General features: G+C 37.0%; 1 protein-coding gene across 2 annotated transcripts in view; it reads left to right on the plus strand.

Moving 5' to 3' along the window:
* The first annotated feature begins 371 nt into the window (after positions 1 to 371).
* The window catches only part of ALMS1 (ALMS1 centrosome and basal body associated protein), a 113,165-nt gene continuing 85,758 nt past the window's right edge, over positions 372 to 27,778 (plus strand). For both annotated transcript variants that reach the window (XM_016202583.2, XM_016202584.2), the window contains exons 1-8: positions 372 to 689; positions 9,887 to 10,012; positions 18,873 to 19,068; positions 23,199 to 23,316; positions 24,520 to 24,530; positions 26,424 to 26,546; positions 26,802 to 26,917; positions 27,014 to 27,148. In XM_016202583.2, the coding sequence (XP_016058069.2) occupies positions 372 to 689; positions 9,887 to 10,012; positions 18,873 to 19,068; positions 23,199 to 23,316; positions 24,520 to 24,530; positions 26,424 to 26,546; positions 26,802 to 26,917; positions 27,014 to 27,148 (1,143 nt within the window). The remainder of the gene's footprint in view (positions 690 to 9,886; positions 10,013 to 18,872; positions 19,069 to 23,198; positions 23,317 to 24,519; positions 24,531 to 26,423; positions 26,547 to 26,801; positions 26,918 to 27,013; positions 27,149 to 27,778) is intronic.

A 27,778-nucleotide genomic window follows, 5' to 3' on the forward strand; every position in this document is an offset into this window, starting at 1 on the left:
GCAAAATTCAGTCCTGACCCAGCCCAGCCGAGGACTAAATTCTCCCCTCCGGTGAGAGTAGCCCAGTCCGGGTTTATTGTGAGCTTACAATACAGTGATCAAGACGCCAGACGGTGACGGGGAACCGGCGGTGACGTTACCTGTCGCCCCCCTCCCCCTTCTCGGGCCTTCCCGCCGGCCCCCGCGGGGCGTCCTTAGCAACACCCGCGCTCATTCCTGGCCCCGCCCCGTCCGCTCGGCGCGGCGCCGGGCGCGAGGCGGCGGCGGTCTTTGCGCCTGCGTGAGGCCGCAACCGCCAGTCAGCTCTCTCCCCCTCCCCCCCCTCCTCCCCTCTCCCCCTCCTCCTCAGCCTTGGAGAGCGAGACGCCAATATGGAGCCTGAGGACCTGCCGTGGCCGGGCGAGCTCGAGGAGGAGGAGGAGGAGGGGGAGGAGGGAGAGGAAGAGGAGGAGAAGGAGGCGGAGAACTCGGGTGAGGACGAGGTGGTGATGGTGGAGGATGTGGAGGAAGAGGAGCGGCGGGAACTGGACACGGACTTGAACTACGAGAGCCAGCTTCGGGAGAGTACCGACGAGGAGGACGACGACGAGGCCAAGGCCTGGCTGCAGGCGCACCCCAGCGGGACTTTGCCTCCGCCGTCGCTGCCGAAGCACCGCTACGCCGAGGGCGAGCGGCCCGGCCCGGAGAAGGTGGGCCTGGCGGGGGAGAGGTGTGGGCCGCCGTCGGGGCAGGGTGACCGGTTGCCCCTGAGCGCTCTGCCAGCTCTCCGACCCTGCTGCCTCCTGCGTGCTGCCTGTCACCGTGCTTGACACATAATCGCGCTTTTAGAGGCTTGTAAAAGCTATCTTGACTCTTGCTCTGGTTCTGGCTGACTACTACAGTCTCCCGTTCTTTCTGGCAGAGACCTCTGTTGTTTCTCCCCCTCGGTGGGTCCCGGGCCTTTTGAATTACACCAGACGGTCAAAGGAGCCAGTATCCCCAGCTTGTGTAGTTAAGGAAAGCTTTTGGGAGGAGGTGGGGCTTATCCTGCCCCGAAGGAGGGGGAAAAGGACGGTGTCGGAGTGCTGGTTGCCCATGGAGTATCTTGTTGGGAAGACAATTAGGAGATTAATTTACCTGAGTGCAGGACTCCCCCGAGGGAGCAGTGTGTTATGTACATTGCACGAGTAGTCTTTAGGGACTCCTCGTGGATTGTGCTTCTCTGGACCCTGGTTTGTAGCAATAAAGGGAACCCCAGGAGGTAGGAGGGGCTTAGAAACGTTGGAGGCTTTTGCCGCAGCTCCAGCCTGGAAAAGTAAAGCTCAAGGTAACTTGCAGTGAAGAGCGAGCTGTTATTATGGTCGGCTCCTGAAGATCATTTTGAAAATACTTGCATTTAATTGATTACTTTTCAGAGAGTAAAAAAGGTTTGCTATACAATTCGGACATCAAGCTATCATTAAGTTTCTGTCCTCTACAACGCGTACATTGTGGGGACAAAAAGGAAGCCAAGGGTTTATTGTTTAGGACTGCCCTTAGACGAGATATGAACAGAGTGAAACGACAAAAGTACAAAAATTGGAAAGACAGGGGAAAGACTTTATAGATAGACCTGTGCTGTGTTCAGTCCACTAGTCACTAGCCACATGTGGCTCTTTAAATCTTAATTAGTTAAAAAGCAAGTAAAAAGGTCAGTGCCTCTGTTGTATGTACTAATCGTTTTTCAAGTGCTCAGTAGCCACACTTGACTAGTGGCTGCCCTATTGGACAATGCAGATAATAGAATAGTTTCATCATCACAGAAGGTTCTGTTGGTCAGTGATGCTATGGACTGTTGAGCATTAAAGAATACTAGTTGTTTTGCCTGGTAAATATTCCAGTGGGCCTTTAATTCATTGAGCATTCACCACTGGCCATGCATTGTGCTGGATGTTAAGGAACCTTGGTGAACCTGTCCCCTATCTCCAAATTTATTGACACTTCACAATTTTTTATTTATTTAAATACTGTGTTTTTATTGATTCCAGAGAGAGGGAGAAATAGACATCAGTGATGAGAGTCGTTGATCTGCTGCCTCTTGCATGCCCCCTACTGGGGATCGAGCCCACAACCTAGATTCTTCATAGTGTTCAAGAATGTGAAGTTCAATTTATCTTTTTTTCTTTTGTTGCTCATACTTTTGGTGTCATATTTTAGAACCTATTGCCAAATGTGAAATCATGAAGATTTCCCCTTATGTTTTCTCTAAGAGTTTTTACAAGTTATTGCTCTTACATATAGGTCTTTGATCAATTTTGAGTTAATTTTTTTTTTATCAACAATTACTTTATTTACTTATTTATTGAATTTATTGGGGTGACGGGTTAATAAAATTGTATAGGTTTCAGGTATACAATTCTACAATACATTATCTGTATATTGTATTGTGTGTTCACCATGTTGAGCTAATTGTTGTATGTGGTGTGAGGAAAGAGTTCAATTTCATTTTTTTGTACGTGGCTACCTACTTGTCCCAACACCATTTGTTGAAGAGGCTCTTCTTTCCCAACTGATAAGTTTTAGCACCCTTGTCGAAAATCAGTTGATCAACTGGTGCAGCCACTATGGAAAACAGTGTGGAGGAACCTTTTTCATCTCATGGCACACATAAATTAATTACTAAAATTCTATGGCACACCAAAAATATGTATTTTTTGCAGATCTGACAAAAAAAAATAGGTATAATTTTGATTCACTCATACTGGACAGCTGTAGTTGTGTTGGCCGTTGTCATTTTTTTGTTTGACAATCTACGAGAAGAGAGGTCAGTGCCCCTGACTAAATAGTCAGGTATTGCATGTTTTAAAAATTCTTGCAGCACACGGGTTGCAAATTGCTGAAATATACCAATGAAATAGAATATAGAGCCCAGAAATAAACCCTCACATAGATGGTCAAATGATTTTTGACAAGGGTGCCAAGACCGTTCAATGGGAAAGGATAGTCTTTTCAACAAATGGTGCAGGAAAAATTGGATATCCACATACAAAAGAATGAAGTTAGACTATTTTCTAACACCATATACAAAAATTAACTCAAAATCGATCAAAGACCTAAATGTAAGACGCAAAATTATAAACTCTTAGAAGAAAACATAGGGCAAAAACTACGTGACAGTAGGTTTGGCAATGATTTCTTAGCTATGATACCAAAGTCATGGGCAACAAAAACAAACAAAACAACAGACAAATTGGATTTCATGAAAAATTTTAAAATTTGAATATCAGAAGACACTGCTAACAGTAAAAAGGCAACCCACCCAATGGGGGGAAATATTTGCAAATCATATGTCTGATAAGGAGTAACATTCAGAATATATAGATAACTCCTAAAACTCAGTAACAAAAAATAAACATAATCAGATTAACAAATGGGCAAAGAACTTAAGTAGACATTTCTCCAAAGATACACAAATGGCCAATAAGCACATGAAAAGATGCTTAACATCACTAATCAGCAGAGAAATGCAAATCAAAAGTACATTTAGATATCACCTTACACTAATCGGGATGGCCAATAATAATAATAATAGTAATAATAATAATTGTTGGCCAGGATATTGAAAAATTGGAACCCTTATTGGTAGGATATAAAATGGTGCAACCTCCAGGCTGGGCGTGGCTCAGCGGTTGAGCGTTGACCTAGGATCCAGGCGATCGGGGTTCAATTCCTGGTCAGGGCACATGCCCGGGTTTCGGGCTGTAGCCGATCAATGACTCTCTCATCATTGATGTTTCTATCTCTCTCCCTCTCCTTTCCTCTCTCTGAAATCAATAAAGATATATTTAAAAAAAAAAAAATGGTGCAACCACCATGAAAAACAGTACGAAGGTTACTCAGGTAATTAAAAATAGGACTACCATATGATCCCGCTTCTGGGTATATATCCAAAAGAACTGAATCTATAGATGGCTTTTGGTACTATTGACATTTTAACAATGTTAATTTTTCCATATTTTTATATGTTGAACTATCTGAATTCCAGGTTTAAATCTCACTTGATCATGTTGTATAATCTTTATAATGTGCTGTGAATTCTGTGTGCTAGTATTTTGTTGAGGACTTTTGCATCATTATCTATTAGGGGGATAGTGGTCTATAGTGTTTTTTGTTGTTTTTTTCTTGTAGTATCTGCATCTGGCTGTCTGTATCAGGATAATCTGGCCTCATAGAATAAGTTAGGAAGTGTTTCTTCAGTTTTTTTAAGTGTCATGAGAATTGGTGTTATTTCTTTAAATGTTTGGTAGGATTGTGGAGTAAAGCCATCTGGTCTTTGGATTTTCTGTACTGGGAGGTTTTTTTTGTTACTGATTTAATCTCTCTAGTTATAGGTTTATTCAGATTTTTCTATTCATGATTCAATCTTGGTAGGTTGTGTGTTTCTAGGAATTATGAATTTTTTTCTTGGCTCTCTTGTTTGGTGTAACATTCATAGTACTCTCTCTTATTTTTGTGGTATTGATTGTAATATTCTCTCTTTCATTTCTGATTTTTATTTGAATATATATTTTTGAATATTTTTTCCTAGTCTAGCTAAGGGGTTGTCAGTTTTATTGATATTAAAAATTCAGTTTAATTTTCTCCTACTCACTATTTTGTTTATTTGTGTCCTGATCTTTATTATTTTCTTCCTTCTTCCTGCTTTAGGTTTAGTTTGTTTTTCTTCTAGTTCCTTGATGTATGTTATAGGTTGTGAATTTGTGATCTTGCTTATTTTACTTATTCATTTTTAATTTTTTAAAAAATTTATTTGAGAGAGAGAGCAAGAGAGAGAAACATCAGTCAGCTGGCTCCCGCACGCACCCCAACTGGAGATGTTCCCTGACTGGCACATTCGAACCTACCTTCTGTTGTATGGACGATGCTCCAGCCAACTGAGCCACACTGGCCAGGGCTGATCTTGCTTATTTAAAAAACATGTATATACCCTTAGAGCTAGCCATAAACTTCCTGTTATCTTTGCCTTTGTTGCATCCCATAAGTTTTGGTATTTTTAAATTTTCATTGTGTCAAAGAATTTTCTCGTTTCCCTTGTGACTTCTTATTTGACCCATTGTTTTTCTAAGAGTATATTGGTATGGGATTTCCAGTTTTTCTTGTGCTATTGATATCTAGTTTCATTCCATTTGATTAGAAGAGATAGTGTGTATGATTTCAATCTTCTTGAATTTGATAAGACTTGCTTTGTGTTGCTGGGCTGGTGTGGCTCAGCGGTTGAGCATTGACCTAGGATCCAGGAGATTGGGGTTTGATTCGCGGTCAGGGCACATGCCTGGGTTGCGGACTCGATCCCCAGTAGGGGGCGTGCAGGAGGCAGCAGATCAGCGACTCTCTCATCATTGATGTTTCTCTCCCTCTCCCTCTCCTTTCCTCTCTCTGAAATCAATAAAGATATATTTTTAAAAAAAAGAAAAAGATTTGCTTTGTGCCTTATGTATTCTTTCCTGAAGGATGTTTCATGTATACTAGAGAAATGTATATTCTGCTGTTGTTGGGTGGAGTGTTCTGTATATTTCTGTTCGGTGCAGCAGTCTATAGAGTTGTTCAGTTCCTCTTATCTCCTTGTTCTCCTGATTGTTCTATCCATTATTGAAAGTGGGGTATTGAAGTCTCTTAATAATGTGTTTATGTGTATTTGTGTATTTTTCTCTTCTGTTCTTTCAAACTTTGCCTCATTGATTTAATTTAGGAGCTCTGAGGTTTGGTGCATAAATACTTGTTATACCTTCTTGGTGAATTGAACCTTTTGTTATAATGTCCTTCTCTGTCTCTTGTAACAGTTATTGATTTAAAGTCTTTTTGTCTGGCCTGGCCGATGTTGCTCAGTGGTTAAGTGTCAGCTCATGAACCAGGAGGTCACCAGTTCGATTCCTGGTTTGGGGCACGTGCCTGGGTTGCAGGCTTGATCCCCAGTAGGGGCTGCACAGGAGGCAGACAACCTGTGTGTCTCTCTCATGGATGTGTCTCTATCCCGGATGTGTCTCTATCCCTTTCCCTTTCTCCGTCTCTAAAAAAATCAATAAAAACATATAAAAGAAAGTAAAATTGTATTTAAAAAAATAAAAATAAAGTCTTTCTGTCTGATACTAGCATAGATACTGCTGTCCTCTTTTGGCTACCCTTTGCATGAAATTCTTTTCTGTCCTTTCACTTTCAGCCAATATGTGTCTTTAGATCTAAACTATTTCTCTTCTATACAGCATATAGTTGGAAGTCTATTAACTTGTTTAAATGTTTAGTCCTCAACCGGAGAATATGTTTTTATTGATTTTTAAGCAGAGAGGAAGGGAGAGAGAGAGACAGACAGACATCGATCGGTTGCCTCCTGCATGTGTCCTGACTCAGGGTTGAACCCACAACCTTTTAGTGTATGGGACGATGCTCCAGGTAATTAAGCAACTGGACAGAAGTCCATTAACTTTTAATATTAAAAACTGGCTCAGGGAAGGACTCTAAAACTTAATTTATATCCAAAGGTATTTAATCTCAGAGAATTGCTGATGACACCTCCTTAGTTTTGAAGCACTTAATTTAAGAATCCTCTGTCAAGTATTTGGGTAACCCTACTATTCAGAGGCAACTGTGGGAAAGCTGATAAAACATACATATTTAGAAATTAATTCTTTGATGAAGCCTAAACAATCAGGTAGATAATAAAAATCAGGAGTTCTGGGAAGTTCATTTTTTAGTAAGAACATTTAACATTTAATTTTAACTTTGGGTTTTCTTTCAGCTGATAAAGTGAGGAGGAGTGTTCTTTTTCTCATACATTGGGTTAATTATCAAAGTGCTAGTTTCTTCATATATCATTAGTTTTCTACAAATATTCTGATGAATTGAACCCTCTCTTGTAAGCTATTGTGAATCAACTGTTTTCAAAGGCAAGACTCCTCATGCTCCACGCCCAGCATTATTTAATTGCAGTGAATAGCCATTTTGAATTTTTACTTTTGCATTCTTTTCTGGAGGGCTTAAAGAAAACTAGCCGTGCCAAAACATTGGCTGTATTGTTATATATTTAGGAACTTTACATTGCCAAAATTAGTTCACAAAACAGCTTTCTTTGTTTTTTATTCTTTCTCTCTTACGAATTGCCATTAAGCAATGTGTGTATGCTCCATGGTGCTCTATAGTTTGAGAAAAACCTCTTGGAAGACTTGATATCTTAGGAATCTCTCTTCTTTTTCTTTATTTATTGAATAGGTTTTCAATTAAACTGGTCTTTCTATGACCAAAACCACCTTGTTGTAAGTGCTCTATAAAAATGTTAGTATAGTAGCAGTGTTTTAACTCAGGAAAAATATCTAATGACGGGTTTCCTTCAGAGGCACTTTCTCATTTGTCGTTAATATTTTATTAGCATTCATCTTTTTGACTCAGTGATACTGGAGGAATGAAAGGGCCAGACTTCCCAGACATGAGTGGGAGTGAGGCTCTTGGGGTCCCACTGAAAGAAGCATTTTCAGAAGCCCCCATGGAAGGATGGTATGTGGAAGTAGGCTTTATTTGCATGGAGTTACATTTTTTGGGTTCCAAAGTCCCCTGCTCCTTAAGTCAGTCCTGGAAAAGGTGCAGCTGGGAGTTTAGCAAAGTGAGAAACAGGGCCAGTGTCCAGAGTTTCCATTCCATGTTTGTAGTCGGGTGTTCAGCATTCAGACTAAATCCTCCTTTAGTCCACATGTGGAGCCCAACATGGCCGTGGGCTCTGTGCACACGGGAGCACAACCCCCTGCAGCTGGAGTCCCATAAGGGCCTGGTGCCCTGGAGCCAAGACAGTGGCTCCTTTGTCTAGAAGTTTATATATTTAGATTTTGTACTCTTGCAGTGACCACGCCTATCCTGTCCAATTACCTGTTTCCAGGTGTGATTGATGGGCAAGCATTTTCCCACATTACTCAGACCTTAGTGGGCATGTGTCTAAACTGCCTTTGTCTAGTCCCTTCCCCCTTAATCAGCAGGAATAGACTTGGAGAATATTAAATGCAGCCTTTTGTCAAAGCTGTGTAAATGACATCCCTATATTTAGTTTTCCCTTTTTTCCTTTCCTGTTAAATAATAACCAAGTTATCACAACAGTAGCTGCTTTAGAGCAGCTTCCTTTTTTTATGGACATTGTGTCTTCTTTATCTCTTTGAGAATCTGTGATATTCTTATTTTAAAAATCTTTTTAAAAAATGTTTTAATTCATTTTTATTGTTGAAAGTATTACAAATGTCCCCTTTTCCCCCCATTAATCCCCTCTACCCTGCACTCCACCTGCTCCAGGCCTTCACCACACCATTGTCTGTGTCCAGGGGTTATGCATATATGCATATAAGTTCTTAGGTTAATCTCTCCCCATCTCCCCACCCCTGCCTTTGCTTGAGATTCATCAGTCTGTTCCATGCTTCTATGTCTCTGGATATATTTTGTTCATTGGTTTATTTTGTTCATTAAATTCCACATATGAGTAAGATCATGTGATATTTGTCTTTCTCTGACTGGCTTATTTCACTTAGCGTAATACTCTCCAGGTCCCACTGTGCTCTCCCAAAGGGTAAGGGATCCTGCATAGTATTCCATGGTGTAAATGTTGGAGAAGATGCTTGATATCATTTCAATCTTCTTTTTTTTAATATATATATATGTGTGTGTGTGTGTGTGTGTGTGTGTATATATGTGTATATATATATATATTTACTGATTTCAGAGAGAGAAAGGGAGAGATGGAAACATCAATAATGAGTCATTGATTGGCTGCCTCCTGCACGCCCCCTACTGGGGATCAAGCCTGCAACTTGTAGAGACTTGCTTTGTGTTCTAACAGGTGGTCTATCTTTGAGAATGTCCCATGTGCACTTGAGGAGAATGTATATTCTGTAGCTTTGGGGTGAAATGTTTTATAAATGTCAATTAAATCCATCTGATTTAATGTGTCATTGACAGTTACTGTTTCCTTGTTGATTTTTTTGTCTGGAAGATCTATTCAGTAAATAAAAATGTCTTTTGAAAGTATAGTTTGTAATCTCATTTTTAGCAGGGGTGTTTTGTTTTGTTTTTTGGCACACCCATCTCTACCTGGTATTTTGTGGTTGTCTCTGCCTTGCTCCTTATATCTGCTTCTTTAGGAGGAAGTCTAATATTGGCAGCTTTGGGTTTTTGTACTTCAGGGATATTGGGTAAAATCTTAACAGCCAGCCCCTGAACCAGTGAGTGACTTGACCTCGTTCATTTTTGTTCGATTGCCTCTGATCTTTTTCTTTAAAAATATATTTTTATTGATTTCAGAGAGAGGAAAAGATAGAAACATGAATGATGAGAGAGAATCTGCTTGCTCCCTGCTGGGGATTGAGCCCAAAACCCCAATACATGCACTGTCCCAGGAATTGAACTTTGATCTCCTGGATCATAGGTCAGTGCTCAACCACAGAGCCATGCTGCCTGGTGCCTGTGATCTTTTTCATTTGCATTGTTTTAGCCTTAGGCAGCAGTCACTGCTTTTATTGCTGTCTTCTACAAGTGGGAGAGCCCTGTTTCAAGCCAATTTCACAAGTGAACCTGTCTTTTATTTTAGTCATTATTAGAGCTAATTTCTTAGGTGTCTCAAACATTAAGATTTTAAACATATAATTTGCTTGTTTCTGCTTCCTTCTTTTACCTCTGAGGTTATAGGAAGTTAAGGAACTGCTATGGTTTATTGGAAAGCATGTTGAGTCCTAACAGGACAACCATAAATTCATGCTTCCTTATTTTTAAGTGAAGATAATAATTTGAATAGTGATTGTGATGTTGAAATGTTATATATATGAAAATGTTTTATAAATTGAGAAATATAATCTAAGTGTTAGATTTTGTTACTACTCTATTTAAATCTGCTTTTGATTTTCAGGTTGTTCCATTGACCAGTCATGTATGGCAACAGTCATCATATCAAGACAATAGTAGTACACAGATTTCTGATTTTAATGTGGTCTCTTTGGAAAAAACAGCTCAGTGGGGTTCTGGGGATGATCAGGTATGTCTTATGTAACTGGCAAACTTTCTTTTGGTACGCAGCATGAGAAATTCTTAGCTGTGAAGAATGGAAAGAGGTGAATTACTTTAATATTCCATTTCTCTAAGATATCTTTGGCAACCTTAATTATATAGAACAGGACTTCTTTTTTTTTTGGTCTCAGGACTCCTTTACAGTCTTCAAAAGTATTTTAAAAAGCTTTGTTTATATGGGTTATCTATATTGATATTTAGCTTAGTAAAAATTAAAGCACTTAAAAATATTTATTTTAAAATACCAAACCCATTATATATTAACATAAATAATGTATTTTAAAGTGAAAAATGACTATTTTCCCAAACAAACAAAATTAGTTGGAAGAGTGACATTGTTTTACATTTTTACATATTTCTTTAATGTCAGACTTAATAGGAAACAGATGGTCTATTAGAAAAATAGAACCAGTGGGAGACATATATATACTATATATATGGAAAGAAAGGGAAGGGAAGGGAAGGGAAGGGAAGGGAAGGGAAGGGAAGGGAAGGGAAGGGAAGGGAAGGGAAAGGAAGAAGGGAAGGGAAGAAGGGAAGGGAAGGGGGAAGAAGGAAGAAAGGTATATATATATATATATGCTCATGTAATCATGGAGGCTGAGAACTCCCAATATCTGTGACTTGGTGACTCAGGAGAGCTGATAGTATAGTTACAGTCTGAGTCTAAAGGCCTGAGGACCAGGCCAGCTGATATTTTATGTTCATTCTGAGTCCAAGTCCAAAGGCAGAGGGAGCCAATGTCCCAGCTCAAAGACCATTAGTTAGAGAGAAGGAATTCTCTGTTACTCAGCTTTTTGTTCTATTCAGGCCTTTAATGGATTGGATGAGGCCTGCCCACATTGTAAATGGCAGTCTGCTTTACTCAGTCTGTGGATCAAATGTTAATCTCATCCAGACACACACTCACAGACACGCCCACTATAATGTTTAGCCAGATATCTGGGCACCCTATGGTCCAGTCAAGTTGACACATAAAATTAACCATCACAACTAGATTCTCCTATCTGCTTCTGCATTTGTCCTTTGGGATATATTGTTTTGGTTGAAGCATGTAAAGAAAATCTGGCCATACATAGAAATGTACTTAGAAAAAGCAGGCTCACAAATGTAGTTAGAAAAGGGGATCCCCAGGGAACCTCAGATCACACTTTGAGAACCACTGCTTTAGAACATAATCATAAACTTAGTAGAAATGGAAAAATTATGAGCAGATAGGAAAAAAGCTCATATATATTTGTTGGAGGAAAAATAAGGCCTTACTTATAATGGTTAAATATTTAAGGGTGATTATCTGCACGCCCCCCACTGGGGATTGAACTCACAACCTGTAATCCAACAGCAACCTTTCGATGCATGGGACAATACCCAACCAACTGAGCCACATGAGCAGGGCTAGATCTTTAATTTCTTCATGAGTGTTTTGTTGTCTTTAGTGTACCAAACTTAATACACATTTTGTTAGATTTACCGGTATTTTTTAAAATTTCAATTTTTTGCTCTGGCTGGGTGGCTCAGTTGGTTTAAACGTCGTTCTGTACACCAAAAGGTTGCAGGTTTGATTCCTGGTCATGGCCTATACCTAGGTTGAGAGTTCAATCTCCAGTTGGGGCACCTGTGGGAAGCAACTATTGATGTTTCTCTCTTTCTCTTTCCCTTCCTCTCTCTCCAAAAGTCAATAAAAATTGAGTGAGAATTTTAAAAAATTTCAATTTCCTCGTGTTCATCACAAGCATATACAAATATAATTGACTTTATGTTGACCTTGTATCCTGTGACCGTGGTAATCTCATTTACTAGTTCTAGTAGTAACTTTTTTTGTAGATTCTTTAGGACTTTCTTTGTAGACAATCATATCACCTGTATTTTTTCCCTTTTAATATACAGATTGCTGTTGAAAAACGGGTTTGAACTGTGTTGGTTCACTTATACATGGAATTTTTTCATAAATACCTGTACCATTTTTGATCCATGTTTGGGACTTCGTGGGTGCGGAGGGCTAACTGTATGCATTGGTCTATGCCATTTTACTTAGGGATTTGACCATCTGTGGACTTTGGTATCTACGGGGATCCATGAGCCAGTCCTCTGTGGGTACTGAGGTTAGTTAAGTTTTGCGGGAGCCATGGCAGATTTCCAACTGCACAGGGGGGTTGGTGCTCCTAATCCCCAGATGTTGTTCAAGGGTCTACTGTATATGCCCTGTATCACTGGCTAGGATCTAGTTGTTCTTCTACTTGATCTACTTTGTGGTTTGTCTGTTTTAAATCTTCACTCGAGGATATTTTTTCCATTGCTTTTCAGAGAGAGTGGAAGGAGGGGAGAGAGAGACAGACAGACAGACATCAATTGGTTGCCTCTTGCACTCGCCCTGACTGGGGTTGGGGATCGAGCCTGCAACCAAGGTACATGCCCTAGACCGGAATTGAACCCTTCAGTCCGAGGACCCACGCTCTAACCATTGAGCCAAACCGCTAGGGCTCTACTTTGTGTTCTGATGTCAAGTCTGTGAGAGCAACTGTTACCAACAACGTTTATGTAGCTGAATAGAGTGAACAATATTCTGTCTTTATCTTAGGTGCATGCAATAAATAGCATTTGATGCTGTTAACCATTGCATAAATTCTTAAAAATAATTTCTTGGCTTCTGCTTTTCTTTCTGCTCCTCTGGCTATTTATTCTCTTTCAGTTTTCTTTGCTGCTTTGTCTTCCCCTTTAAACCTATGCTTTCTTCATCAGTGCGCTGCCTGCTTGGATTCAGATGAGGAGAAGATTCAACTAGAACTGAGCTTTTGCCAGACAAATAGTTGGAGAAAAGGGCAAGAAAGTTAAAAATGTTTGCAAAATAGTAATTATAAGGATGACTGTGATCTCTCAGAGTGGTAAAGAGGGAAATACAAGTAAGAAAGGAATTATAAAAAGTGTAAATGTAGGGTAGTTGTCTTCGTGAGGTTAAAGAATTATTGCAGTTGAGGATCTAGAGTAGAGTAAGTGATCTGTGGAGGACACAGGATGAACAGGAGAACAAATAGATACCTTTCTTATCAGTAGTGAGTAATAAACTGGGACCAGGCTCAAACCATGGTAGAGATGTTGTTGTAGTGAGAGTCACAATATGACTGGAACTCCCCTGCTTGAAATCCCTTTAGAATGGAGTGCTTTCAAATGAAAAAAAATTAAAATAATCATGCTCAGATTTCTTTTATTTTCAAGTATTAAAAATGTAAAAACATGTTTCTAATAGCAAGTTGATGTTATAGATTTGACTAGCTTATCCAGCATAGAAGGGACTGAGATATTTTGGAATGTCAAAAGTTTATTGTTCCATAATCCCACCATAGATGAGTAATGTTAATATTTTAGAATATTTCTCTCCAGTCTTTTCTCGGTATAACTGATATTAGGTAGTGGATAGTTGTTTATCTTTTTTTAAAAACTTACTGAAAGAGCATTTGGTTAGTGTATTTTAAGTACTGAAAATAGCTCTTCAATGACAAGTCTTGTGAAAATGTTTGTGAAAATTTTTCTAATTGTAATACATCTTATTTTTATGGATTCTAAGTCATTTGGGAATGAAAAATAAAATCTATATTCTCTCTTTTTTTTTAATCCTTACTGGAGGGTATGCTTTTGGTTTTTATACTGATTTTGGGGGGAGGGGAGAGATTGGTTGCCTTCTGCACGTGCCCAACTGGGGATCAAACCTGCAACCTTGGTATGTGCCTTGACTGGGAATTGAATCCGCAACCCTTTGGTGTATGGGACGACACTCCAACCAACTGAGCCACACCAGCCAGGGCTATGTTCTCTTTAAAAACATTTGTGTTGGTCAAGGAAGAAGACTCCAGTAATAGACTATAAAATAATGAGAATCAGTACATTATATATCTAAGTATGTAGGTTATACCAATGTAATGTCACCTTCCCATCTTTTTATTTAAATAAATAATGTAAAATCAAATGAGTTCATTATTTAACCAAAATTTTTAGATAAAGAAAAACTACAAGTAGAGGAAGAATGGTAAAGAGAAGAACAAATAACTAAGAAAATATAATAAAATTGTTAAATTCAAGATAGAAAAAAAAGGATATATTTCTAGTAAATCCAGTCAGGACAAAAACACTTAATGAGATAGACTTCATACAAATCTATTAAAGTTTATAGAGGTAGACTAGTACTGCTGGGGGAGAAATGGGGAAAGTAGTATTAGTACTAGCCATCAGAAAGGTTTCTGGACCAAATGGATTCACTGATGAAATCCTTTATATTTTTAAGGAAAATTCAGTTTCCTTGTATAATATAAATGGAACAAAGTTATGGAACAAGGTTAGAAAACAAATCAAAACATTCTAAAATACTGATTGATTAATTATAGTCTTGTTATAACACTCTATGTATGGGTAAAAATGTTAAAGTCTGTGCTAGCAAATATGATTAAGATTCTGTTCCACTACTACCAAGTAACAACTGTGGAGATGTTGCAATATAAAAAAGCTTACTGCTGTACTTTACCAGATTTAATTGAAAAAAAGAAATGAAAGATGTTACAACTGATACCACAGAAATACAAAGGATTATAAGAATCTGCTATAAACAATTATATGCTAACAGATTGGATAACCTAGATATTTTTCTAGAAACATAAAACCTACCAAGATTGAATGAAGATGAAATAGAAAACCTGCACAGATCAATTACTAGTTAAGAGAGTGAGTCAGTAATCAAAACCTTCTAACAAACAGAAGTCCACAACCAGATGGCTTCACTGGTGAATTCTACCAAACCTTCTCAATGCCAATTCTCAAACTCTTACAAAAAATAGAAGAGGAGGGAACTCTTCCAAACTAATTTTACGAGGCCAGCAGTACCTTGATACCAAAACCAGACAAGGATGCCACAAGAAGAGAAAATTATAGGCAATATCCCTGATAAAAAGAGATGCAAAAATTCTCAACAAAATATTGGCAAAACGAATTAAACAATACATCAAAAGGATCATACACCATGATCAAGTGGGATGTATTCCAGGAATGAAAGGATGTTTCAGCATTCACAGGTCAGTCAGTGTGATATATCACATTAACAAAATGAAGGATAAAAATTATGTGATCACTTCAGTAAATGCAGAAAAAGCGTTTGACAATATTCAGCATCCATTTATGATAAAAACTCAGAACAAAGTGGGTATAGAGGGAATGTACCTCAGTGGAATAAAGCACCAAATCATATATCTGAAATATATGACAAGTCCACAGCTAACATCATACTCAATGGTGAAAAGTTGAAAGCTTTTCCTCCAAGATCAGGGGTGCCAGCTGACAAGGTGCCCACTCTGGCCACTTTTTTCAACATAGTTGGAAATCCTAGCCAGGAAAATCAGTTGCATTTCTCTATACTAATAATGTACTATCAGAAAAAGAATTAAGAATAGAATCCCATTTACAATTTTATAAAAAAGAATAAAACACCTAGGAATAAATTTAATCAAGGAGGTGAAAGCTCTGTACACTGAAAACTCTTAAGACATTACTGAAAAAAGTTGAAGACACAAAGAAACGGAAAAATATTCTGTGTTCATGGATTGGAAGACTTAATATTGTTAAAATGTTCATACTACCAAAAGTAATCTACAGATTGACTGTAATCCCTATCAAAATTTCCAATGGCATGTTTTTCATAGAAATGAACAAAAAAAATCCCCAGATTTGTGTGGAACCACAAAAGACCCCATATCGCAAAAGCAAGCTTGAGAAAGAACAAAGCTGGAGGCATCACACTCCCTAATTTCAAACTATTACAAGCCTATGCCAGTATGGTATTGGCATAAAAACAGACCCCTAGGTTAATGCAACAGAATAGAGATCCCAGAAATAAACCCATGCATATATATGGTCAGTTGATTTCAACAAAGGAACTAAGACTATGTAATGGGGAAAGGACAATCTCTTTAATAAACAGTGTTGGGAAAATTGGACCCCTATCTTACACCCTACACAAAAATTAACTCAAAAAGGGTTAAGGACTTGAATGTAGTATCTGAAACCACAACTCCTAGAAGAAAACATAGGCAGTAAGCTCTTCAACATAGGCCTTGGCTATGAATTTTTTAGTCTGATGCCAAAAGCAAGAGCAACAAAAGCAAAGATAAACAAGTGGAACTACATGAATCTAAAAGCTTCTGTATAGCAGTGAAAACCATCAACAAAATGAAAAGGCAACCCACTGACTTGGAGAAAATATTTGCAAATCATATATTCGAAAATGGGTTAATATCCAAAATATAAGTAACTTATACAACTCAATAGCAAAATCCAAACAATTAAAAAATGGGCAGAAGATCTGAATAGACATTTTTCCAAAGAAGACATGCAAGTGGCCAACAGGTACATGAAAAGGTACTCAACATCATTAATTATCAGGGAAGTACAAATTAAAACCATGAGATAGAATCTCACAGCTGTTAGAATGCTGTTATCAAAAAGAAGTGTTGGTAAGGATGTGGAGAAAAGGAAACCCTTGTGCACTGTTGGTGGGAGTGTAAATCTGTACGGTTACTATGCGCAACAGTGTGGAGGTACTTAAAAAAAAATTAAAGTAGCACTACCATATAGTCTATCAACTCCTCTTCTGGGTATTTATCCATAGAAAGTAAAAACACTAACTCAAAAAAATATATGCACCCCTTGTTCACTTCAGTTATTATTTCCAATAGTCAAGGTATGGAAATATCCTAAGTGTCTATGGATGGATGAGTAGGTAAGGAAAATGTGGTATATACATACAATGGAATGTTATTTAGCTGTAAAAAGAATGAAATCTTGCCATTAGAGGCAACATGGATGGATTTGAGGGCATTATGCTAAGTGAAATAAATGGGACGGGGAAAGACAAATACTTTATGATCTCTTATATGTGGAATCTACAACAACAAACAACTAAGCCTTAGATACAGAGAACAGGTTGGTGATTCCAGGGTGGGTGGGGTTGGGGGTGGGAGAAATGGGTGAACTTTTTTTTTTTTCCAGTTTAAATAAGTTACATTAAAAAAAAATTAAATACTGATTAATCTTTTTTTTGGTCCTTTTTTTGGTTAATCCTCACCTGAGGATATTTTTTCCATTGATTTCTTTTTTTAGAGAGAGTGGAAGGGTGGGACGGAGGGGGGGAGGAGGAGGAGGAGGAGGAGGAGGAGAGAGAAACATCGATTGGTTGCCTCCCACACACTCCCAGCCCGGGCTGGGGATCAAATCTGCAACCTGCCCTTGACTGGGAATCCAACGTGAGACCCTTCGGTGCATGGGCTAGCGCTCTAACCACTGGGCCACTCCAGCCAGGGCATAAATGCAGATTAATGTTAGTATAACTATATATATATATATATATATATATACACACACACACACATATATATACATATATATATATATGTTAAAGACTGCTAGTGAATAGGGTTAAAAGTTTGATCTACCACTACCAAATAAGAAATGTGATGTTGCAGTATAAATTAATTTATTGTAATAGTGTCAACAATTAATAAAATAAATACCTAGATTAAAAATTTAAAAAGAAGAAATGTATTGCTATTCTTTATCAGATTTAATTGGGGGGAAAAGATGCTATAATGTAGTTTGATCAGATTCAGTGCTCATTCCTAATCAAATTACAATATGAAATAAAAGAATACTTTCATAGTATGATAGAATATTCTTATTAACCAATACCAAATTTAGAAGAAAAATGCCTTGTAAAACTGGTTATCATTAGTATTTAATTCACCTTTAATTCAACATTACTATTTAGTATGTGGTCTGTGGATTGGTGCCAGTCCATGAATTTCTTATTATTGGTTTCTCCAGAGATTAGTATAAGAATTGAGATGAAGTGTTTAGAAACTTTTATAGCATTTCGACAGAGTGATTTTATGTTTTTTAGAACTAGAAATTTTGTATTTTGGGCTTATATATCATTTAAGTTTCATTTTTCTAGTTATTTTTATTCGTTTTTATTAGTTTATGTATTATTTTTATTTACTTAGTACTTATTAATTTTTATTAGTATTTTAATAAGATATCTTGCTATGATGAATTAGGAATAGGAAAAACTGATCTTTCCCGTAGATATTTTTAGAAGCATTGCTGAATCATGATTTGAAAGAGACAAATGTATCATTATTCATGGATGATATGATAAAGTTATCGACAGGAGCAAAGAGTCCACTAGATACTGGTATAGTTAATAAGAATTCAGTAAAGTGGTCACATGTAGAGAACATTGAAGTTTTAGGTTTGGAATTCTTTTTTCAGTTTTATTATAATTAAATTGTAAGATTTCATCATGTAGAACCAAACTTGTTGGTTTTTAAAGTATGTTTTTTTATTGATTTTAGAGAGAGGAAGGGAGAGGGAGAGAGAGATAGAAACATCATTGATGAGAGAGAGTCATTGATTGGCTGCCTCCTATATGTCCCCTGACTGGGAATTAAGCCTGGAACCCGGGCATGTGCCCTGACCAGGAATTGAACGGTGATCTCATGGATCATAGGTCAGTGATCAACCACTGAGCCATGCCAGCTGGGCCCAGATTTATTGTTTTAATGATGAGAACTAACTGTTCAAGAATCACTGGCAGATTCAAATTGTTAAGAGATGGATATAAGGGGAAGAAGGTCTAAAATATAGTTGATATTGGAAAAAACAGAAAGCTTTACTTTTTATAAACTTTGATGAGATTTTATCAAATAGGAAGTGGATATTTTAATCTGAATGTTAATATGTATGTTAATTCAGTTAATAACTTAGTATGTTTTCCTTCAAAATTATTATTTTAGAGAACAGAATCTTGGCATTTTCTTCCTCAAGAAATCGACTCTTCCCACACCTCGGATACAACCCAGACCAGGTTTAATGTGAGAGAGGAAGGGACAGAAGTTACAGACTTCCCCTCTGTGGAGGAAGGTATATTGACCCAATCAGAAAATCAAGTAAAGGAACACAACAGAGATCTCTTTTGTTCTCCATTGATAGGTAATACCTCTTTTTTTACCCCCTTTAAACTAGTATTAATACCTAACATTTTTAAAATACTTTTGGGGGAGTGCAAGTCCTGCATTTAAATCCTTTCTTGAGTTGAGGAGCTCTGTAAAGATGTACTCAAAGACATTAGTTTATTCCTGGTTTTCTGCACAGACTAGCTTGTGTAGTTATGCTAATGTGAGTTGCTCCTCATTTTATCATACTCTTTGCTCACGGAAGGCAGAAAGTTGGTAACTTCCTCTCTACTAGGTGCACCTCCTCAGTCCTGAATTTGTGATAGTTTTTCTTGGGGTAAGCCATATATTATCCTTTGACTACTCGACAATGTTGACTCCATAATCCTTAAAATAGAAACAAAAAACAAATGTTCATGCTTACCTCATTAGATTCTTAAAATTGGTTACCACATATGTTGTTATTCTCAGTTTTCAGAAACAAAAATTTAGATAAAGAAGTTAAATGATTTGTTTAAGGTAGCTCTTACTGCTTTGCTGCATATGGAACTGATTTATTAGCTCTTTACAAAAGGTATGCTTTAAGTACCTCTCAAATCATCAAAGTAGGAGGTAGAATAAATTGTACTGTTACTACTTTGGATCATTGCAGATATATAAGAATGCTAAACAAATATGGTAATTTAAATTTTTCCATGCCTAAATCATAATTCAGACAAATATTACTTCATTCTTCCTTTCTTCAGATTTTGTTTTCAGAAATTGAAAAAAAATACAACCACCACATTTTAGAATTAGCTTTTGTCAGAGAAATGGGTTCAACCAGGAAGTTGTCAGAGTTTTTTAGAGGAGCTTGAATAGGAGTTAGTTTAAGTTCTTTTTAAGCATAAACTAATGCTATCCAAATAAAAATACTAGTGCCAATGAATTCTGTAATGTGGATCGTCAAAGTCAACTTCAATTTTGGTTTTATTAATTTTTAAATTTATTTAAAATTTATTAATTTTAAGAAAGATGTTGACAACATAAGTGCTCCTTTATGGGAGGAGATGACTATGATAGTGGATGAAAGAGAAGGCTTTGCTATGATCAGGTATTTGAAGGGCTGTCATGCTAAAGTGGAAGCAACATTTTCATTCATTTATTTAACAAATAGCTAAGTGTCTATTGTGTGTTTGATGCTAGGAATATATAGATAAAAGCTATCTCTTTGGGAAGACAATCCAGTAAACAGAAAATAACAGTATCGTGTATGATGAGTACTTTAATGGTCTACAGCAAGAGTGTGCAAACTACAGGCCACAGGCCAAGGCCTGATTTTTTACGAGCTAAGTGGTTTTTGCATTTTCAAAATGATTGTAAAAACAACAACAAAAGTATATGCAACAGAAACTATATATGAGCAACAAAGCCTAAAATATTTACTTCCTGGCCTTTTATAAAAGTATTTGCTAATTCCTAGTCTAGAGGTTAAAATGAGATACATAAGGCTGTTGTAAACTTGATATAAGAAAGAACTTTCTACTAGAGCCATTCAATAATGGAAAGGCTATATAACAACGAAAAAAAGGAGCTTAGCCCTGGCCTGTGTGGCTCAGTTGGTTGGACGTTGTCCCCTGCACTGAAAGGTTGCTGGTTCAATTTCTGGTCAGAGCACATGCCTGGGTTTCTGGCTCGATGCCCAGGTGTGGTCTCAGTCTTCAGTAAGGGGTGTTCAGTAAGGGGGGTTCAGGAGGTAACTGATTAATGTTTCGCTCTCACTTGGATGTTTCTCTCTGTCCCCCTCTCCTTCTCCCTCCCTCTCTCTCTTTTCCTCTCTAAGAAAAGATTAATAAATTTTTTTTTTTTTTTAAATGAGCTTATGTCACAGCAAAATGTCAAGCAAAATTCTCTAATGAAATAATTTCAGCTTTTGGTAGGAAACTGTGTGTCTGGCTTCTAAAATTTTTGCTAACATAAAGTTTTATAACTCTAGCTTCTCATTTACTATAGAAAAAGTAGAACATATTTAATTATTAGAGCAGATCCCTGGATCTGATGGCAGAGGAAATTTTATCGTTGCTATTTTGTTATGCATGAATACTATAGTCATTGTGGGGTATGTTAGTCTCGCTAATGGCAAATGTCATAATGAAAACCGGTGCTGTAACAGTTAGATATGTCAAAAAAGAGTGATCCAAGCTATCAACTGTCCAAATGTAAGGAAATGTGGAGTCTTCGTTAAAAAACCTTAGGATTCTTAGAGGTGTCTCGGACTTATGAAACTTATAAAATTAAGGTTATGAAGGTTTAAGACTGAGTCTCTAAGCAAAGGCCAAAGAGGAATCATACTAGTTAGTCCTCAGTGGTAAAGACTTCTCATTTTTAATTAATTAATTCAGTAAGTAAATAATAAGTAATTCTATTTTGAATGCCTGCTAAGCGTAGCAGGTATTTTGCTAGGCATTGAAGATCCAGCTATGAATAAAGCAAACATGGAGTTTTCAATCTAGGTGGGAAGCAGACCAAAGATTAAAACAAGAGTGTGATGGTTATGATAGGGAAGGTGTGCAGCATTACAGGCATTCTGAAATCAAGAAAGTAAACTGTAGCAAGAGTTATGCATATTGGAAGAACCATTTAGTTTTAGCAAAATATCACCCATCCAGTCGAATTAATGTTAAATAGGATGCTGTTAGTTGTATAGATTTGTTTCAGTTAATCTTTACTTTTTTGTTTTGTACTATAAATATTATAAGGAATAAGGACTTTATACTTTGTATATAATCAAGGGCATTCTAATAAGAATTATTTAGGTTTGCATTTAGGAATTCACAATAATTTTTTCCTTTTAAATCAGTAGTTCTCAAACTTTTTGGTCACAGGACTACTTTACACACTTTAAAGTTACTAAGGACTCTAAAGACCTTTTGTTTAATGTGGGTTATTGGTATTTTTCCCATATTAAAAATTAAAACTCACCAATTTAAAACGATTAACTCATTAAAAATAACTTGATTGCATTTAACATAAATTACAAAGTTTTTTAAGAAAAATAGCTATATTCCAAAACAAAATTATTTAGAAGAGTATCATTGTTTTACTTTAAAAAAAAAAAAAAATCTCTGTAATGGCTGACTTAATAGAAAACAGGTAGTTTCTGATATTTGCTTCTACATTCAGCATCATACATGTTGCATCTGGAAAATTCCACTTCTGAGAGAATGAGAGTGAATAAGGCAAATGATATCTTTTTTTTTTTTTAATCCTTACCTGAGGATATTTTTTTCTATTGCTTTTCAGAGAGAGTGGAAGGGGGTGGAGAGAGAGAGAGGGAGGGAGAGAGAAATATCGATGTTGGAATGACCAGGGCTGGGGATTGAGCATGCAACCGAGGTATGTGCCCTGGCTGGAATCAAACCCAGGACCCCTAGTCTGTGGGCCAACGCTCTAACCACTGAGCCAAAATGACCAGGGTGGCAAATGATATCTTAATATTTTTATTATTATTTTTAATCCTCTCCCGAGGATATGATTGATTTATTAATTTTTTGTGAGAGAGAGGAAGGGAGAGGGAGAAACACTGATGTAAGAGAGAAACATCGATCATTGCCTCCTGTATGTACCCCACCAGGGATCAAACCCGCAACGTAGGTATGTGCCCTGGTCAGGAATCAAACTCGCAACCTTTTGGTGCATGAAACGACGCTCCAACCAACTGGGGCCTTAATATTATTTTGAATATAATTTTGACCCTAGTCACTTTCTGAGAACATCTTAGGGATGCCCAGGAACCCATGGACAACACTTTGATGGAAAGAAACACTCATAACAGTAAGAGCACTTGCTAAAAAGTTAGTGTTTAGGTTCAGATCTCACTCTGGCACTTAGGCTATTTGATTGTGGACAAATTACTTAATATTTCTTAAGTTTTGTAATCATGTTTCCTCACCTGTAAGATGGGTATAATACTACCCATCCTTCAAGGTTGTCATGAGGATTAAGTGAAATATTGTATGTGTAGTGTCTCGACCTTCTCAGGTAGTTGCTGCTGCTATTATATCATCATACTAAAGTTTATAGAAACTTCCAGATGGCGGCATGTTTAGGTTCTTTAAAGTATTATATGAGTGAACCAAACAGTTAATTTTTAGTATTTTCAACATTTTCATATTTGAAACTTTGCAGTCATACAAGACAACTTTGCTTCTCCGGATTTGCCTTTGCTGACATGTTTGACACAAGACCAAGAGTTTGGGCCTGATTCTATATTTCACCAAAGTGAACTAGATTTTACACCTCTAAGGTAAGATGATTTATTTTTTTATTTTCATGTAACTTTTCTACTCTTGCTCTTCTTGTTCTTAGTTGTTACTAATATTAATTACGTTAGCTCAAGTTGAGACTTTAGGGTAGGGGTTAGATAGTTTCAGCTCACACTCTGAAGGTGGCAAGTCCCTAAGTTAAGACATGATGCATATCAGTTTGACATAGTAACATATGTATGTGTAAAAATGAGCCAGGTTACTGTAGTGTATTTAAAAATAATTTCTAATATGTTCTAGCATTTCAGGCATATTTTAGTTTAGAAGGCACACGATTTTTCATTTTATAAATCTCCCCTTTTGCTTCCATCACCCAACCTCATTTTGTAAAAAGCATTTGTTTCATGGTCACTAACTTGTTCGGCACTCTCATTTTGGTCAGCTGATATATTGAATGAGCCTCATTATCTTTCCTTACGTTATATGTGTGAATGTGAAATAACAAGATTTTTCTAACAGACATGTCCAAATTAACAATTGTTCCAAATTTAATACCCTTTAGAATGGTCATAGTGGAAGACAAGTCTGTAATTCTCCAAAACATTTGAAATTATCCAAGAATATAAGTTTTTCTTTTGTAGAACTTAAAAAAAAAAAAGACAAATTAAAAACTAGATGTTTAATGAGTAGAAACCTCTGCCCTTCTGCTGTGTATTACTTTAAAATTACTTTTATGAAAAGTATTTTGTACACAATAGTCAACCAGTGATTAGATTACTGTTGTATTTTGTGTGTGTGGGGAGTAGATCACTTCTTAAGTGGTTTTCAAAAGCATAATAAATGACGAGTAAAATAACTAATGCAGGTTAAGTGAATTTTAAATTATGGTAGGTGGGAATAAGTTAAACATTTTAAATAGTAAAGTTTGATTTTTTATTTAAAGGATCTTTTTTTTTTTTTTGACAATATGAAATTACTCATATATTTGGTAATGCTGTTTTAGAGGAGCCTGAGAAAATATCAGGGTCACAGGATGGTAGTATACTTTCTGTTTATAAAACATCTGCCTTGTTCAGTCATTAGCCACCTTAAAAGAATTTGAAATTAGAACTTTGCTTTTCAACACATTTTTCAAATAACCTTGATATCAGTGACGTATCAGTTTTGTATTTTTTTATGTTGGTATTTAAAAAAATAAATGTTTTAAATGTGTAACCTTTTTATTTTTAACTGTATATTTTCAGGGGGATTCCTGGTAAGTCCGAAGACACTGAAGGATTTTCTCGACTGGTGGAAGTTAGTGAAGCTTTGTTCCAGGCATCCTCAGAAGTAGCTTCAGACTTAGTTAATAGTCGCTTTAGTGTATCTCAGTACACACTTACAGGGAGTACAGCTGTTAAGTCTCAGGGCTCTTTTTTACATCCTGAACAAGGAACCAAAGAAGAGATTGTTTCATCTGATACAGTTGATGAACTGAAAACCCCCAAAGACTCTGATAGTTATGGTGCTCTTTGTTCATATATGTCATGGAAGATACAAGAAGTTACACAGGAGCCAGAAACCAATTTAGCTGATAAAAATCAATTTTCTTTTTCAACTTCATCTGATACAAGTGATGAATATGTAACTCCTAAAAAAAGTGACAGTTTTTTGTTTTTTTGTTTTTTAAATTTTATTATTGTTTAAAACATTACAGATGAGAAAGTGACAGTTTTGATGCTTCTTGTTCATATGTGCAGTATTGGAAACAGGAAGCTTTACAACAGTCAAAAAAATATTTAACCAGTAAGGACCAAGATTCTTGCTCAAATTCATCTGATACCATTGATAAAAATAAAATTCCTGAGGGAAGTGATAATTTCAGTGCCCCTTTTTCATTTATGCCATGGAGCAAACGGAGCTTCACACCATCCAGAAACATGTCTGATCAGTAGTTGCTCCTCATTTGAATAGTAAAATGTCATATTTTTTCTTGCGTTGCTTGTTGGAAAGGATAGGGAAAAGATTCCCTTGATGTCTGATAGTCATTATTTTGAGAGTGTTTATTTAAGGGCTCCAGCTGAGAATGAGGTGAAACAAAACATAGTTTCTTTGGAGTGTTCTGAAGGAAATGAAGAAGATTTGGGGAAAGAATTGTCTCAATGTTTTGAACTAAAGGAGAATAGCAGTACTTTAGTATTTTCAGAGATGTGTCCCAGATCTTCAGAAATAGAGTATATTGAGAATGTTATAGTTCCTGATAATTCTGTAAAAGTTTCAGAAACACATATACTCTCTAGGGGACATGATATCTCTAAGGTAGCGACTTCTGGTGGTCGTCTTCAGACTATTTCATCCAGCTTGGATGAGACATCAGAACAACTTTATTTTCAAGAGGAAAGAAACCAAAAGGCAAGTGCTGCTTTTGGAGGGAAAATGTTTTTTTGTTTTTTTCTTTAAATATATCTTTATTGATTTCAGAGAGAGGAAGGGAGAGGGAGAGAGAGAGATAGAAACATCAATGATGAGAGAGTCATTGATTGGCTGCAGCCCGCAACCCGAGCATGTGCCCTGACTGGGAATCGAACCCTGATCGCCTGGATCCTAGGTTGACGCTTTTACCACTGAGCCACGCCCGGCCAGGCTGGAGGGAAAATGTTGATGCTACTGCAAATGTAGCCTTTAAGGCAGTTATTGCCTCTATTGAGCCTTCCAAGAAAGAGAGTACAGTAAATGAAATCCAGACTGACATCTGTAAATGTGTAACAAATGACAGCCAAGAAAGTGAACCAAGAAATTCAGATCTTATTAAATTACAATGATGAAAATTCTTTCTTCGATGAACTTAGTCATCCACGCTATCACTCTACTCCTGAGGTATTTGAACCAGCAGCTTCAAAACGATTGTTGCATAAAAAAGATGATGATGTTAGCTCCCTGTACTGGCTTCCTAATGTAAAATCACTCCCCAGTGCTTCTCAGGAAATAGTCTTTAAGCCATTTTCTTTTATTCCAGAGTTTAAATCATCTGCTTCTTTAAGTGAAAAATCTCACAGCCAGGTTATTGGTCTTTGCAAAACACAGTAAGCTTTATTTCAGTGTGATGTAGATAATGAACCATTTCTTCCTATTGTGAAGATAAAGTCTGTTTCTGCTCTTGACCTTGCAGAAAAGGCAGGATCTTCAAGCGTTATTTACCCACTGGAAGGATCAACTTCAGATTCTTTGTTTTTGCAAGATTTAAAGCAGCAAACCTTTGAAGAAGTTGCAGATTCCTCAAACTATATTTTGGGTAAGAATGTAAATTCTGGTCATGTCATTGATGGTCCATTCACAGCTGTAGGAAGCAGCTTTTCAGCAAACTTGGTGGCTTATGATGCAAAGTCACAAGGTGCTTTACCAATGATCAGTGATGCATCATTAATTACAGTTGCCCAGGAGACATTGCTGAAAGCTCATATAGGCCTAGGTGAAATTCCGGGGCTTAAGAGAGCCAAGTCCAGTTTTATGATATATACAATTATGCAAAATGACTCCTATTTTGTAGAGGGCCTGCAGGGGACAGCGGAATCTGACATCTATAGTCTGGGTGATGATACTGAATGCTGTAGCCTAGATGAAAATGCCATTGTATGCAGTAAAAGAACTACTGAACTACAAGAGGTGAGACATAATAAAATGATAGTTGGGGAAAATATGGTCTTTTCCAGTATTGTTTCAGGAAATGGCATTGTTATTTTACTTTTTACTATTTCCTAGATATGTGACCAAGGTAACTTGACTGGGGAGTACATTGAGCTAGCAGATTTAGAAAATTTGCTTGATGATCTAGAGATCTGTGACTTCTCTCTGCCCTGGCAGTCTGCTTTTCACCTACCATCCAAGGAAAGGCCTGTAAGTTTTTCCATTTGTCATTTCCTGTGGGGCAGGGAAAGAAATATTTTAGTTGAAAAATGGGGATAAAAGTGCCTGTTTATGTCCTCTAATACCAACTTGTGACTTATAATCTGATCTTCATCTGATACGCAGGAATATCATTAATTTGTTAGCGAGTGGCCTAAAAGAAATGTTTGTATTTTGTAGACCATAAGATTTAGTTCTATGGTGTCTTGGAAAAAGCCATCCTTTGGTGCTTCCAGGCCTTTCATCCTAGGCATCTTAATTCATCTAAGTTTTGCTAGCAAGAACCTTTGGGACAGTGTTAAAAAGACTGGACTCACTCATGGAGACATTGATTTGTGCTTTTTCTCTCTCTGGTCTTCAATGTACAAGCCTTGGAATAGGCCCTGGAAATATTCAAGTATTTTTATTTATTTTTAATTTTTAAAAATTAATTTATGATTTTAGAGAGAGTAAGGGAGGGAGAGAGAGATCAATTTGTTGTTCCACTTATTTATGTATTCATTGGTTGATTCTTGTATGTGCCCTGATGGGGGATTGAACCCGCAACCTTGGCATATCAGGATAATGCTCTAACCAACTGTGCTACCTGACAGTGCTCAAATATTTATTTTTAGATGCTCC

Source organism: Miniopterus natalensis, chromosome 13, assembly GCF_054644295.1.
Source record: "Miniopterus natalensis isolate mMinNat1 chromosome 13, mMinNat1.hap1, whole genome shotgun sequence".
In the NCBI taxonomy this organism is placed as follows: Eukaryota; Metazoa; Chordata; class Mammalia; order Chiroptera; family Miniopteridae; genus Miniopterus; species Miniopterus natalensis.